This window comes from Pleurodeles waltl, chromosome 2_2 (assembly GCF_031143425.1).
Source record: "Pleurodeles waltl isolate 20211129_DDA chromosome 2_2, aPleWal1.hap1.20221129, whole genome shotgun sequence".
Lineage (NCBI taxonomy): Eukaryota > Metazoa > Chordata > Amphibia > Caudata > Salamandridae > Pleurodeles > Pleurodeles waltl.
Window position 1 is genome coordinate 843,548,551 of NC_090439.1, and position 15,360 is coordinate 843,563,910.

Genomic DNA, 15,360 nt, shown 5'->3' on the forward strand with positions numbered 1-15,360 from the left:
CACTATTTTACAGTTTAATCCTTAAAAATTCATAACTTAATTTCTACTAGTAGAATTTTTGTCATTTTGGTATTGTTTTACTGATTAAATTATGTTATATTTTTATAACCAGGTTTGGCATCCTTTTGTGTGATGTTTTCACTGTTTTACTGTTCGAAGTGTTGCACAAATACTTTACACACTGCCTCGAAGTTAAGCTTGACTGCTCTGCGCCAAACTACCAGAGGGTGAGCACAGGTTAAGTTAGGGTTTGCCTAACATTTAGCCCGACTAAGATTGTAGTTCCTGCTTGATCGGTGTGCTTACCTCTGTCAACCACAAACCCAATTTCTAACAAGTAAGAATAAACATCAGCACCAAGAAACTCTGCTCAACGTACGTTTCACAAATACATCTTATATCATAATGTTAAGTTATGTTAATTGTTTGTCTGCAAGAGACAATTCTGAAGTCAACAAATGCAACATGCAGTGGAGAAGGCTCCCAACAGATCTATACGCCCTGCACATATAACTATATTGTTCAAAAAACATGAACCCATAAAAAAAACACAACTATCTTGACAATCACTCCGTGATGTACACAAACAATAGTCACAAATTATACTTCAGGACTTAAATAAAAGAACAAGGACTGTATTCAGAAAAAATGTATCTATGAATCTAATGTCACGTGTGTTTGAGCAAGTGATGACGTGAAATAAGCATATTAGTCAATGCACTTTTATTGTTGAACCGCGGCCTTGGGTCGCGGCCCTTACCAGCCAAGACCTGCTGTGGGTTGCGATTCATAAACCCACTTACGCCTTCAGAACACCCAGGAACCTGTCTTCAACGCGCACTTCGGATTACTTTAGGCTCATCACCCAGATGAAATCAAGAGTTCAAAAATTTAAGAAACATATTTTGAAGTTTCCACAGAATGGCGCCCTGGTATGTATATGAAGTCTGACATAACTGCATGCTGGCGCGGTATCTAAGCACACTCGCTCCGCTTGGGTAAAAAAAAATCGTCATTACTTAATGATCTCATGCAATCAAGCCGCCATTATTGTGGTTTGAAGCAGATGTTTACAAATGGATATATACCTTCCTTCCGAAATGTATCTATTGTTAAGCAAAAATATATCATTTCGGGGCCACTCTTAGATCTTACAAATAAGGAAACCGTTTATCGAACTTACATTCAGACGTTCTACTCGGCATTCTTTGTCCACGTGCATTTCAATGTGTTGTGTTGTCCCTTTAACATCAAGTACTCTCTACAGTGACAATCTCAGCGGCAGTGCCTGGCAATAATTTATAATTATGGGCAAAGGCACCGTGATTGCAATTTCCAGTTTATTACCCTAGGGGGTCACCGGTACATTCTTTGTCAAGAGTGCCTTGTGCTGATGTCAGGAGGTTAATTACTATTCAGTCGAGCTGCAGATATTACAGTAGGTGGCCATTTAAAGAAATAATGCTTTAATTTTTCAAACTAATGAAAAATATGTATATATACACATGTTCAGTACTAACAACCAAAAAGAATACACTATGAAATAGCAGGAACTGCTGCAGCGCGTGTTCGTCTGTACTTTATTAGCCCTCGGTTGTTTCCTGACATTATCAAGGTGGATAAAATCACTCGCTAGGGAAATTAAAATAAAAGTTTTAAATAGCAAACCCGAAAGCAACTTCATCTTAAATGCTGTTATGAAATAAAATTCGGCCACTCTTCGTAGTGCCTGATCTAATTAAAATACAGTATAAATATAAAAGTTGTTAGTGCTACGCGTCTCAAGATAACAGTCGTGCTGCATCACATTTTAGGAGCACACCTACCATCTTCCCAAGGTGTAACACACTGGGGGAAAGAGAACTGAAATGGAAAGACAATGTACAAAGTCGAAACGCATCGCGCCTAGACAAATAACTATCATATTCAATGTATTTGGTAAATATAGACTCTTTGGACTTCCAAATGAAGCGCATATCGGGCACTTCGGTTATTTTACAATCTGCCTTTTAGCGGGGACAGTATCACCGTATTACCTCACTTAAACGCGCCACAATAAATGCACTTGCCTTTCAATAATTCTATTGAGTATTTCACGGCCATGTTTTAGAAGCACGTGCAAAGTAATACCTATCATTACAAATCAATTCAAAAACAACATGGTAATAAGGATTGCTTTAGGAAATCAATACCCGACCACGATCAGCAAATAGGGTTTAAGGTCACTGCCGCAAGACAGAGACAGAAACTTTCAAAAGACAAATAGACAAAACCTGTAGTTGAACAGATGTCAGCCTCGACAGAAACATGTCGGCCTTTGCTGAAAGGTTTGGCCTGTAGAAACTAATTTCTTGTCCTTTAGAAAAAAATAAGGATTCTTTCTACCTACAAATTGAATCGTTTTTAAATGACAATCGAGTCTAGAGTCTCTGTTTGGAGAAGCCTGTGAAATACACCTGGAGATAATAAACCTCTTAATGTTTCTGCTGATGGATTATGTTATCATAAATAACGCAGCTGCTACAAGAACACGTAAAGAAAGACATACCGGTGTGCCTTAACTCAAAGAGGACATACCTACAATCACACGCCACGCGGGCAATTTAGAACCACAAATAAAATAGCAATTTCTACAGCTTTAGGGTGCCCTAGAGAGGCACTCATTTTAACGATTCACAAAACCCTATACGAACATAACTAAATGTACATGAACTGTGGATTTATATGTAAGCTTCCAGTGGAAATTCTGCAGATTATCTTTGTGAGTAAGGTGCAATGGGCCATATAGTTCTCCTTTATTCCTCCAACTAAAAAAAAAAAAAACATGTTTTCTGGGTGGTTACACCCCTTCCTCTGTATCATTGGTGCATATGGGGATGTTAGGGTGTTGTCCACACACAGTTTGCACACACTTTGCTGACATGAAAATGTATACATCATTGTCAACTAAACCTTTTGATCTACAGTAAATTTGGGAAAAAATTTCAAAGCGTCGGTTTAACAAACCTTTTGTCCCTTTAAATCCAACACAGGCACATTTATGAATGTAAATTACCTTTACATCCTTTGGGGATATGTGAGTGTGTATAATTTTCAGCAATACCAGATTTAGGGTTAGTGGTGGGAACAAGTGTGCTTAAGCATTCCAGATAGGTGACCATTTGGAAGGAGGTAGATTTTTAACAAAAAAGAACGTCATTCACTCACAAACGGTTCTGTTGTTTTTCACACTTGATTTGCAAACGAAATAGTAATTTAAAAACAGCGGTGGATGTATATCACTGAGACAAATAGATGAAGGCACAAAAATGTAGTATTTTCAAAGATCTAGTATTTTACAACTTGTGGTACGTATTAATCGAAGAGAATCTAGACACTGAGGTAAAAAGAGGTAAAAGACTTACAACCATGGATCGATACCCCACACACACACTCACAAACACCCACACACACGCACCCCCACCTTAAAGATGACAAGACATATCACTAACTCTTCAGTTTTGTGCAGATACTATCATCCAGGCCCCACCTGGAAGAAAGTCTGTGGGCAAACGTATGTGGTAGTACTGTAAGAACAAAATGTTGTAAAAACAACCTTTTTGCTGCTATTTCTAATTTTTTCCCAGAAAAGTTATAACTGCCCACATTCACACACCAGATACTGCGTGCAAATGCACTTTTAAATGTAGCTTGCTGAAAGCGCAACGCACCGTTAAGCGCTTCATTGCAGTCTATCAACTCTTTCAAAAGATACTATCCCTCTCACACCTCCGGTGTCTCGCCTTCAGTTATTTTCCTTGTCACGTCCACAGCCCTATTTTGCAGCGCTACCTATCCAACTGTCTTGTTTCTGCCTCTGTGGTCACGCCCTCCAAGCCAGGACCTGCTAAACACAGAACCCCTTAGTACAACCACAATTCCATTGGCAGCATCCCCTTGTTCAGCAGCCCCAGCCCCCTTCTTCCACACCGCAAAGGTTGGAGGAACGAGGACACAACTCCCAAACTACATAGCACTGAATTCCTTTACAGATATGTTTGTGCTAAATCTATCTCACATACACATACCTCTAACCAACTGGGCCAATAGAGGCTGTTGTAGTATTCAGATGGATCAGATGGATGATACCTCTTTATGTGCTAATACTAGGACTTAACAAATGAAAATGCTGCATACAGACAATTAATAGCAGACACAGAAAAGAAATTAAAAAGATAAAGAGGAACAGAAAAATAAAAGTAGGAATAAAATGACAGAGTTTAAGCGAAAAAAAGGAAAAGCAAATTTGCTAGTCTTATTATGAGGAATATGTTTATTAAATCAATTCGTTTTATTCAATTCGCCAAAGGAATGTGTAATACAATGTTGCTATATTAGAAAACAAAAGGCTTCTTGAGGCGATATGAAAGCACACTGTATTAAATAAATATAAGAAACATTTACAAGCCTTTGTATTAGGTCTGCGGTCACGTAAGGGTTAATGGAGGTTTTAAATAAAAGCAATCCGTGATGAATATTTTATATTCTGGTGCTCCACTTAGATTTTGAAGTGTCATATGCAATATCGCTCATAAATCAATATCCACAGAGAGTTCTTAAGGGAAAATAAGGTAAACATGAATAGAAAGTCAATGTAAGCTACAATCTAAATAGCTTGCTACCTTTATTCCAATCGCACTTTTCTTGGCTTCTGCTTTTAACCGTGTCGCTCTTAACACAGGCTTGCTTTTCTTGTAATCTTGTTTTCCTGGAAGTGTAAAACAAACAAGAATGGCAAATTCAAGGGACACGTAGGATGCAGTATTTTTTTTCTTGGGAATAGGAGAATTGCTTCAGCAGGTCTCTGAATTAAGCAACATTTTACACCCACATACATGCGCATACTTAGTGAAACTACGGATGAACTGACATTAAAATCTGTTGGCTGAAAAAAATATATGCACTTACTCATACACAACAAAAAATGTAATATCAAAGTTATGGATAATGATTAAAGGCACAGATCACCATTGAGCGCCTAGCCTTCCTCTGCTTTTCTCTAGCAGTGGGCTAGTATTTCATTACCCGCTTTGGGGCGCGAACCATTCTTCAGACACTGCAGTATTTTTGATTAAAGCAAATGTGATGGGCTTATAGTGTGGGGTTCTTTGTGAGAAAGAAAGTTGGCAGTAATGAAGATAGTGAGAGACAAGTACGGGCTTAGATTTGGGCACGTTGGCAAAACATGTCAGCAGGATGTCGCACAATGTGTCAGTAGCACTTGCCAGGCACTCAGAAGGGGAGCGGGAGCAGATCATGAGAAGGTGCTCCTGGTAGAAGAACGGCACTTTGATGTGGAAGAGCCTTTCATCACTGCAGTGGCTCTCGGGGGGGGGGGGTTCTTTTCAACAAGCTGAATAGTTGGATGCATACACTGCTGAAACTGAATTCACTATTACTAGCCTGTCTGCTTATGTTGCAGACTGTCCTGCTGCTATGGGCCAAAGCCCCATAATCTCTGCCTGCAAATGCACAAAGCAAGACATTAAATGACCCACTAACTCGGGTTCAGAATCTGCTCTGCCGTCCAAGCAAAGCAGATGCCTTTTATTATCAAGTGCAGGGCTATTCCCAGCCACGGGGTGTGTTCTGCAACTGTTGGCTGATGCAAGATGAGCATGGCCCGACAGCAGGCCTGGGACCATCGGCCACCTTCTGGCGTGCGTGGGAGCAACAAAGATATTGCAGCCATGAAAATGTAGGCACAACCTGCACCAAGAGTGGCATCTCCAAGGTGGCACTGAAAGCCAAAATGTGATCTATGAGCCAGAAAAGCTGTAGGGGGAGCTGGCATTGCAAGCTGGGGCTGCAGCATGTGAGGTGGCTGTTGATGGATGTCTTTGTGAATTAGGCATTGTGAAATAGAATGGGGCTCTTACAGAGTGGTAGAAGAGTGAACACTTTTAAACACAAAATAATTCCTATTCCCTCACACAGATGCATCTTTCTGAAAAACATGCTGCCCTGCGGTTGACCATGTTGCAGGCAAACGTGTGTCACTGCCCCCTACAGAAGAGAAATGTTTAATTTCTTCATTGAACGCCACTGATCAGAAAAATAACACATCCATGTGACATTCTTCTCCAAGAGGTGCAGAGTAGAGAGGACATGTAAGAGCCGCATGAGGAATCAATCTCAGTGGGATGCTTCTGTTGAAAGTCAATGGCAAGGAGAAGGAGGTGAAGCCCATGAAGATCCCCAAGCGAGTTATACATTGGAAAAATAATCTCAGATTAGAATAACTACCATTTTACACTGCAAAGGAAGCATTCCTGACAAAGATCAAGATCTCCCTTGGAACATGAAAGACACACATATGCACCAGAGCCAGACCAGATTCGGGAAGTGAAGGAAGGTGAATACAAAAGGCCAAGCGTTCTCATGCTGCTCTAAAATGGTGAGTAATTCTATCCCATACTTATCCGCCAGGACCCAATCTGTTTCATCTGTTTAACCAACATCACATTGCAATCACCCTGATGCAGGACACAAGTAAAGACATTCTACTCTCCTCCTCTCCCTTCACATGCCCTCCAACAATACTTCAGTGCCTCCTCTACCTCACTATTCTCACTTTCGGCTGTGTCCACAGTGAACCCTGCTAACCACTCCATCCTTGCTACAGCGTGAATCCCTCCGCCCTTATGCAGATTCCCTTCCCTCGGTTCCTTTGTTTTTTGTTTCCAACTCCCTCTTCCCGAGATTGCCCTTCACCTTATCCTAACTGCACGGACATACTTATTGTGAACCCCTTCCTGGGAAAGCATGTTGTGTTGCAGCAAGGTCTGCGCTTTATTAGTCACATACATACCTACACATACGTAAATCAAACACATTATCCTTCACAGCCATCAACTCTGCAAAACCTTCCCTGATAGTGTGAAGAAGTTGTGTAGTCGCCCTCCAGGAATTGAAAATATTCTTCTGTACTGGGTGTAAGAACCATTATAGGAGGTGCAAGAAAAACTTAAATGTGAGCACATTCCGCCTAAAATCACACATGAAAATTACAACAATACAGAGTGGCCAGATACCAGGCAGGAGCACATGGTGAATTCCGATTTTGAACTGACGAGGCAGGGTTGCCGGTATGATGGCAGTAGCATAGAATTAGGAGAAGACACTTGATGTGCCGGTGGTTTAGAAGACCACATTGCCACGCAGGAGTGATAGTACACTGACTTGGCCGTGATGCAGTTTGGAAAAGATGGTTCTCGTTGTGACAGCCATGGTAGCTGCTAGAGCAAGGAGTCTGGCTGTTCATTGCATCAGCCAACATTAAAGAAATCTTTGGAGAGCCAAGTGAAGCATCAATGAACCATATATAGATGTATGAGAGGAGAGTCCTGTTTCAAAGTATGTCAGCAGAGGAAAATGATGTCAGCAGATTATATTATGTTAATTAGAGCACTAACTCAATGGGGGGTCAACAGCTAATCATATTTCTTCCATACTGCAGTGCCAAAGCTGCAAAAGTAGTGTTATCCGGGTACATGAGTGCACCAGAGGAGACAAAAGTTCAACGGATGATGGACATAATGACAAATGGGCATAGTATGGACTAATCGTCTGTCAGTGAATACTGTGTTAAGGTAAGTTCTTCCATGACCAATGCCAGCAAAGGAACTATAGAAAATCACTGAATGTCTGTCTATAAGCAACACTCTAAAAGCAGAGCTTCGAGAAATAGTGCACATAAATGTAATTTGTGAGTGGCGACAATTATATCAATTATGTCTCTCATCAACTTTAACGTTGAATGTAGGAGCCAGAAGTACTTCCTCGGTGCCCCTTACATTTGCTTTCATGGTATTCCACTCATGCCTAAGTTTTTGTCTGCAGTCATGGCTGAAGGTGTGCTTCCTTGCAGTAGATGCATCAGACCCATTACCTCGAACAGTAATGGGCTGCATCACTGTATATGGTAGGAACAATGATGATGATGGGACATGGTAGGGGTCAATCTAGATTTAAATCTAAAAGCACACTGTTGAACAATTCTGATTAAAACCTATATTAATTAAGTGTCCCATTCGAAGTTTTAGAACAAGTTTGCTATAAAGGGAGAGACAAAACGTAGAAATCAGCTGTACAACAAAATGAGTGATTTGTCCCAGCCAGAGAAGGGTGATCTCTCAGACCTAGTTGAAAGAGAATCCTATTCAGCTCTCTGAGACTTCAGCCATTCTTTTGGGCTCACTGGAGCCACAGAAATCTTTCACAACGAGCTGGTGGTCATCTTTATAGACATGAAGAATTCCTTCATTCAACTGGGAAGCTACTTCTCCTGCAACGCTTCACAGTCGCCACCAAAGGGTGACAAGAAATAAGTGAGAAAAAAAGGTATTATTTGTTTATAGACAGTGCCTTTTGGGTACTATTATTTTATTCTCCATGACCACCACACAACTGTTTATCCAAGGACAAAAATATTTTTGTTTTTCTTTTCAGGCTGAGAAAACTCTACAGGTCTGAAACTCTAATGTTCTATGGATGATAACTTGAGTGATCACATTTTAGAACTGCTTTGAGCAATACCACTTCTTTCGCAAATGAGATGGCCATCATCTGCTAAGAACGTCATTGACATCACTGTTCTAACAAATGTATCAGACAAAGCCTTATGTCTGCTACCTAAAGGTAAATGTAAAACTGTATCAAATGTATCACCTATTGTACATCTCCCATTGGATAGCTAGTTAGTCAGATATAATTCTGTCCACCACACCTGTGGTGGACCTACGAGGAACCCTACAGAAACTGAGAAAGGGATACAACTAAGGACTCTAATGTGTGCTCTGTCACAGATTAGACATGTATTTCTCTTTTTTGCGTTTCAGAATTTTTGCAGCAGCAACACTCATAAATGTATGTAATGCATTCAAATACTCTCTTGAGTCTTGCTACTTGCATTCCACTGTATGACCCTGCCAGCCGAATCAGCCCTCTCTCTCAATCAGAATACCAGCAGCAGGTAAGCATTCCACACTGCCCGCAAGTGGCATATTTTCTCATCCATGGAATCTCTCGCTGAAGCTTTTTGGCTTCAATTATATCTTGGTGACACAACCCCAGTCTTATTACATGCGCAAATCCTGTGAGGCTGGCCTGGACAGTTTGGAACTCGCCAGTCAGATCCCCTCTCTCTGCATGTTGTGGAGACCACCCAAGAGCGTCAGTGGTTTTGCCTTAATAGTCGCAATAGCACAGTACTGATGCACTGCTCTGCTCCCCCCAAGGTAAAGGCGTGGTCAGCACTACCTGAAGCTAGCGGGTTAGTAGTTTAGCCGCCGCTGACTTCGACAGCTGCAGTGTACAAGTGGGCTCTCCCCATAATCCAGGATCAGTGGGTGCAGGGATAAGGAACACATCTTCTCACAGCAAGAAGGCCACCTCAGAGCTGTATTTATCCTGCAGCTCAAAAAGACATTGCATCATTTCCACCACGTAACAAATTGCACTTTTGCTGGCCCGGTAGCACGGCCCTGCCCAGTGACCACACAGATGGGGAACTTTGTGGGAGCATGGAGACGTCGCAGCTATCATCGGTGTTAACCTGCCTGGCCAGTAACACTCTCAGTTTCAATGCCTGTGTATTCATCAACAAAGACTTTCTGGAACAAAATCATAGTTGGGTTTATAAACATTTTATTAGCGTTTTAAACTCGTGTGGCTGGCACACTGATAGAGATGCTTTCTAGACGAGCACATTGGCGTATGCCACCAGGGTGAAAGATTGATCTGGTACTCTTTGGGTAGTTGTTTGGGATACTTTCTGAGACATAAACATAAGGGGCAGAGCTGGAAATTGTTGAAGTACGTTATGTTAACCTTTAACAGCATATTAATAACATGTAGCATTTATGATTTGTTTCTAATTCACAAAACTAAGTTTACTCCACGGCATCGATTCTTTTAAAAAAAATACATTTCTAGGCGTATTAATACATTCCGTTGTGACTGCCCAAATATAGATTATATATATATATATATATATATATATAAAAAATCAAAACAAAGTCTAAACTATATATATATCCCGCCTTGATTTAGCTATGCTCTCTACTGTTTGAAGGTAAGCATTAGAGCAAATTTGTCATGGTTTTTAACTGCTCAGAATGTTTCAAGTTGGTGCAATAAAGAAGTGTTGCCTGCAAATTATATGCTGGCATTTTTCCAGGCTGTAAGCGACGCACTCAACATTATAGTCGCATATGTCGATGTTTTCCCGTCTTTAACAAGCACATGTGGAGAAATAATATTTCCTGTTAGTGCGGAGGTGTGCTCTCCCACTATCACATCAGATTCCTCAAGCCACAGAGTGAGCTCTGCAAGACAGGAGGCGATTCCCTGATGTGCGCCATTATGGTTTCCATATACCTCACACTCCTTTTTACTACCCTCACTATGCCCCTGAAGGTTCAGCATGGACACACTGCTAGAGCAGGGAGGAAAGTGCCCATGCTCAAAATAGACTAAAATCATAGACTGTATGTATATAGCGACACTTGACTTTCAGGAGTGGAGGACTGGCGCAGGCGAAAAGAAGGCACACTATTCTTCTCACAAATCAGTGAACCAAAAGATGTCAAGTCCCTGCATCCCACGTGTCGCAGCCAACTAAGTTGTAAAATCATAAGTTCCTGATCTATGGACAAATCATATCCCCACTTTGAATACAGGTGGCTATATTACTGATCTGTTGGGACATATAATCTATAATACTCACGCAAGACACTGTCCATATAGATTAGATTAGGGTTTTTTCAACAACCCCCTCCTGCTGACCCCTCCTGGGCAAAGAAGGCATGAAACATAATGACCACATAATGGACTCACTGACAAGGTCTAGGGGTCCATCCCATATTTTAACCTTGTCAAAGATTCTGCTAATTCATTAAAAATACTTATTTGGGTTACGCATAGGAAATTTTGCCTCGCTCATGCGCCATGTGAATGAGGGAATGAACATTTAAAATAACCCCAGCGTCATATATGTGCCGCGCTACCTGTATTATAGAAAGGGCGGCATTTGCCTCTGCGGCCCTTTCTGTAATAGCAAAGTGCTCTGGGACAGAGATAACAGGCACACATGCCCAGTGCACCACCAGGACACTTCACTGGGCATAGGATTAATGCTGCTGATTTATACTGTCATTAGTCAGGGAACTTCAATTAACAACCCCACCGTAGTATTTAATTTCGAGTTTTTTGCATTCTACTTCATTAAAAAAAATACTCTCTAATGTGTTGAGGTGTTGCACTTCTTATTACCATATTATTAGAATGTGTAGCTCCTGACAGTTACTCATAAGGGCATTATGGTGCTAAGAGGAGGATGAACATGTAGACGAGGCTAGTTTCTCTGGAACAGTCATGTTTTACGCTTTTTACTGAGCTGGAGCAGAATAGGAGGACCTCAGTCTTGTGTCCAGTAAGTTTAAGGCAATTATGCTTCATAGTAGAGGCAATGTTGGGCATGCGTTCCCATAAAGTTGTGGGGTTAAGGACATGTTATCTGAAATGAAGGCAGTGGTAGTAGTGCTGTTCGACTATGGCATAATCTAGAACTCAAAACAGCAAACAAGAAATGCCAGTTTCCATTTGAACACCTATACTGTTGAACATTTATAAGCAGCTCAAGTATTAAAATATTATCATAGCAAAATGCAACACTTTGCTTCGTTGTACAACTTCAGGAATGTTAAGTTTTGCGGTTCATGCTCTTAAGGCTTTATGACGGTGATAAATTTTAATTAAATTGACAAATATGCTGCATTGTGATTACACGTGTTGTGATATAGCGATTTGCTATTGGGTATCAGAGTTCATACATAGTATATTTTGGTGAAACTGTGCCCATCAAAACAAAGGCCTAAAACGCAGGCACAGTGAGAGATGATGATCTCGGCCTTCACTCCCAAATTGCAGTTATAGTGAAATCTTCTTCCTTCCGCCAACTAAAGTTAATGGAAAAAAGAGACCATAGTGACCAATCACTTAGACTACTTCAACTCACTCTACTGACTGGCTCCCCTATCAAATCATCAAACTGCAAAAAGCATAAATTGACACCATACACTTTATGTATGGCCTGGGTAGAACCCAAGATATCATGCAGCATCGCAGAAATCGCTACCTGCTGACATCGAAAAGCGGAGTATCTTTCAAAACTCTGTACCTCGTGTTTAAATGTTTTAAATGTTCCGTCCTTAAATAACTACAGAACCACGTGAAGAAATTTACCCATTCCAGGCTCCTAAACTCTAAGCTCATCTAACAGCCTCAATCACAACCTCATCTCTGTCTCTAAAAAGAACTGCAAGCCCTGTGCTGACCTGATTCTCAGTTGCTCATCTGTGGAACAACCTCTCAACATTTAGGCCTCATCTCTGCATTCAGAAAACAACCAAAACATATATCTTTTGAATCTCCCAGTTTCATTTGTAGATCTCCTCACGTTCTGCCTTCTTCTCAGCAGAAAGAAGCAATTCAGTTACGGAGTGCGCGCCATGCTAGTTGTATAAATAAATACATATAAAAATATAAAATAGGTCTCTGGCATCCCTAGCACTCAAGGGCAGTGAGTGCTAAACTGTAGGCCACTCCAACAGGTGAGCTTTTTACTTTAGATTTAAACTACATGACAGAATGTTGGTGTCAACATCCACAAGGACCGCTCCACCTCACCACCAAGACACAGCATCTCACGTTTCTATAGTCATTTTACAGAACTGCACTACCTTTTAAAATAACATCTGCAAATATTCCTGCATTTTAGCTAAGGTAACGACTGGGTAGAGTGCTGTAAAAAGACTAAAAATAATGCAGATGCATTATTCAGAAATCAATGTTCTGGTAAATTCAAAAGCCCGATTTTTCAAACATTCCCTACCTGCGACTAACTATCTACTGTTTCCAGAAAATGCCTCTATTGATCCACTAAATAAAATTCTAATCCCCTCTAAATGCATATGTATTAGCAGATATGTTGGAATTCGGGCTCTTATTACTCCACTTTCAGTGTGAAAACTCCAGAAACGCAATATAATATATATATATATATATATATATATATATATATATAATTTTTTTTCGGGGGGGGTAGGGCAGGGGATATCACCATTAAATTACTTAAGATAAAATGTTATCAATGACACAACACTCCAAAAATTATTTTACCAAAGCTGCTTCCTTGGCACTTTCACAGTACGACCTACTTACAAATCCAGAATCGATATTTAAAAAAAATACTGCTGTTCAGGTAAAAAAGAAAAAATGCTATAAAGCGGATTATGGAAAACACTTGGAAACTGTTATTTTCCACAGCCATTTCATATTTAAAGCTTTCAAGAAAAGCAAAACTCTCTCTTTTCAGGTTATATATCCTTGTACCTTATGTCACAAAGCCTTCCTATTGAAAGAAGCGCCACAATAACGATATCGTGGGCACGAAATCAATGTTTTTTGTTGTTGTTTTTTTTACTTAACTCGTGCACCAGGAGAAGTGAGGGATTCGTCTGTGCAGTTCGTTGTCAGTCAGGGTAACATATATTTACCTTTCGCTGCGGCCGCTCTCCCCCCTCAGAATGCACCGGCTCTCTGTTTTTTTTTTTTTTAGGTCTCTTCATATTCATGAAGCTCCCCGCTTTCCTCTACCCGCCAAATTGACAGGGCGCCCCTCATTATCATCATCACGTGGCAGTGCTGTCTGACCCTGTTCTGCATCTCTTGCTTAAAAACGAAGGCGCTGCTAGGCTCTGACAGGCGCGTGAGCTTCTCATTGCGCCATGAGTGCTATCGAGGAGGCGCGTGCGGGGCGCTTCCTGCCCGCCCACGGTTTCAATGGCGGTACAGCTGGGTTTCTTTCAAAGCCACGGTGCTAACTGCGAACGGATTTACTCCTTCCATCTACTCAGAATGTGGGTCCCTTACATGCCATTCTTTAATGATCTTCTATTGTAAACCGATTTCTATTTTGAGCTTTTTATCTTGGAAAAACACTCGCCATAATAAAAATATGATATTAACCACTGCCGAATAATTATAAGCCAAATCATCACTCCAACAGGCCCGAGAAAACCCTAACAAAAAGATAAACATGCAAAACATGCATTTTGTGTTGGGAAGTTAACAAAAATGTTCACATTTGATAATTAAAAAAAGGAAGGCCGGTGACTACTGTTCACGAAAATCTGACGAGTATAATTCTTATCACCCCCTACCAAGCTTTAAAAAGAAAAAAGAAAACATTTGTGAAAAAGCATTATACCAGAATAATTCCCCAAATAATCATATATAAATTTTCACTCCATGAACTAAATTTAGTCCACAAAACCTTAGATGAGAACAGCGTTCTACGGTAGTAAACACATAAATCAAATGTCCTTCAGTGTAAAAATAAACAGGCTAAACTATCTTAATTGAGGCGAAATATTCCTTAATAAAAGCAGGCATCTGAAATCCATCTCACGAACAAAAGCATCTCACCCTCCCACGGACCACTGACCACATGAAACACCTGAAAAGTAAGGAGAACCCTATTACAATAATTAAAGTAAAATGCTACTAGTGAATGAAAACTCCGAAGACTATTTTAGCAAAGCTACTTACTTGGCACCTTTACAGGATAATGTACAAATGCAGATTCTCTCAGAGAAATTGATATATTTATCACCGTATAAGTGGAGCACTCGCGAATTCCAAGCTGCACTATATCCAGAGAAGAGACCCGAACAAATATTGTCTTTAGTAAATTGAAAATCTGCCAAAGGGCTATGATTAAATATGTTTTTTGGACTTGTGAAATGCACTGAAACACGTACTGCAGACTTTCAAAGAGGGAAAACGGCCTCGTTTTTTTATTCACGTATAATAGCGCTTGAAATCACTGGGCATTTTTCAATCGCAAGAGACGGATCAGCTTGACACTAATAACACATTTGCAAAGGACACATCATCATTTAACAACATTAAGTGCTCGGGAACAAATGTTTTTTTTCTAAGAGACAGAACGAGTTCTAAGCTGAGAGTTGACATATCATTACATTTAATACTAGAAAGATAATCCACCCAGTCACTCAAGGGAGGCAAATTAGCTTTTCAAACAAGCACAAGTCAGCCGCCAGCCAAGCACGAGGAGGATGCATTAAGGTGAACAAGTTTCTTTTATGCTGCAAGAGTGCTTGAAGTTTAAATAGAAGGTGTATCGTGAGATTATGCCGATATTTACGAACTAAAAAGAAATAAAATCGTGCTCAGGCTTACAACTACTGAAAGTGTTGATGTGTCCTTCTAGTTTATCAGTAATGCATTTTTTCC

General features: G+C 40.4%; 1 protein-coding gene across 1 annotated transcript in view; it reads right to left on the reverse strand.

The window, feature by feature from the left end:
• The window catches only part of TRIQK (triple QxxK/R motif containing), a 135,418-nt gene that overhangs the window by 45,780 nt on the left and 74,278 nt on the right, over window positions 1-15,360 (reverse strand). Inside the window, exon 3 of the mRNA XM_069220465.1 lies at window positions 4,662-4,747. Coding sequence (XP_069076566.1) covers window positions 4,662-4,747 — 86 coding nt within the window. The remainder of the gene's footprint in view (window positions 1-4,661; window positions 4,748-15,360) is intronic.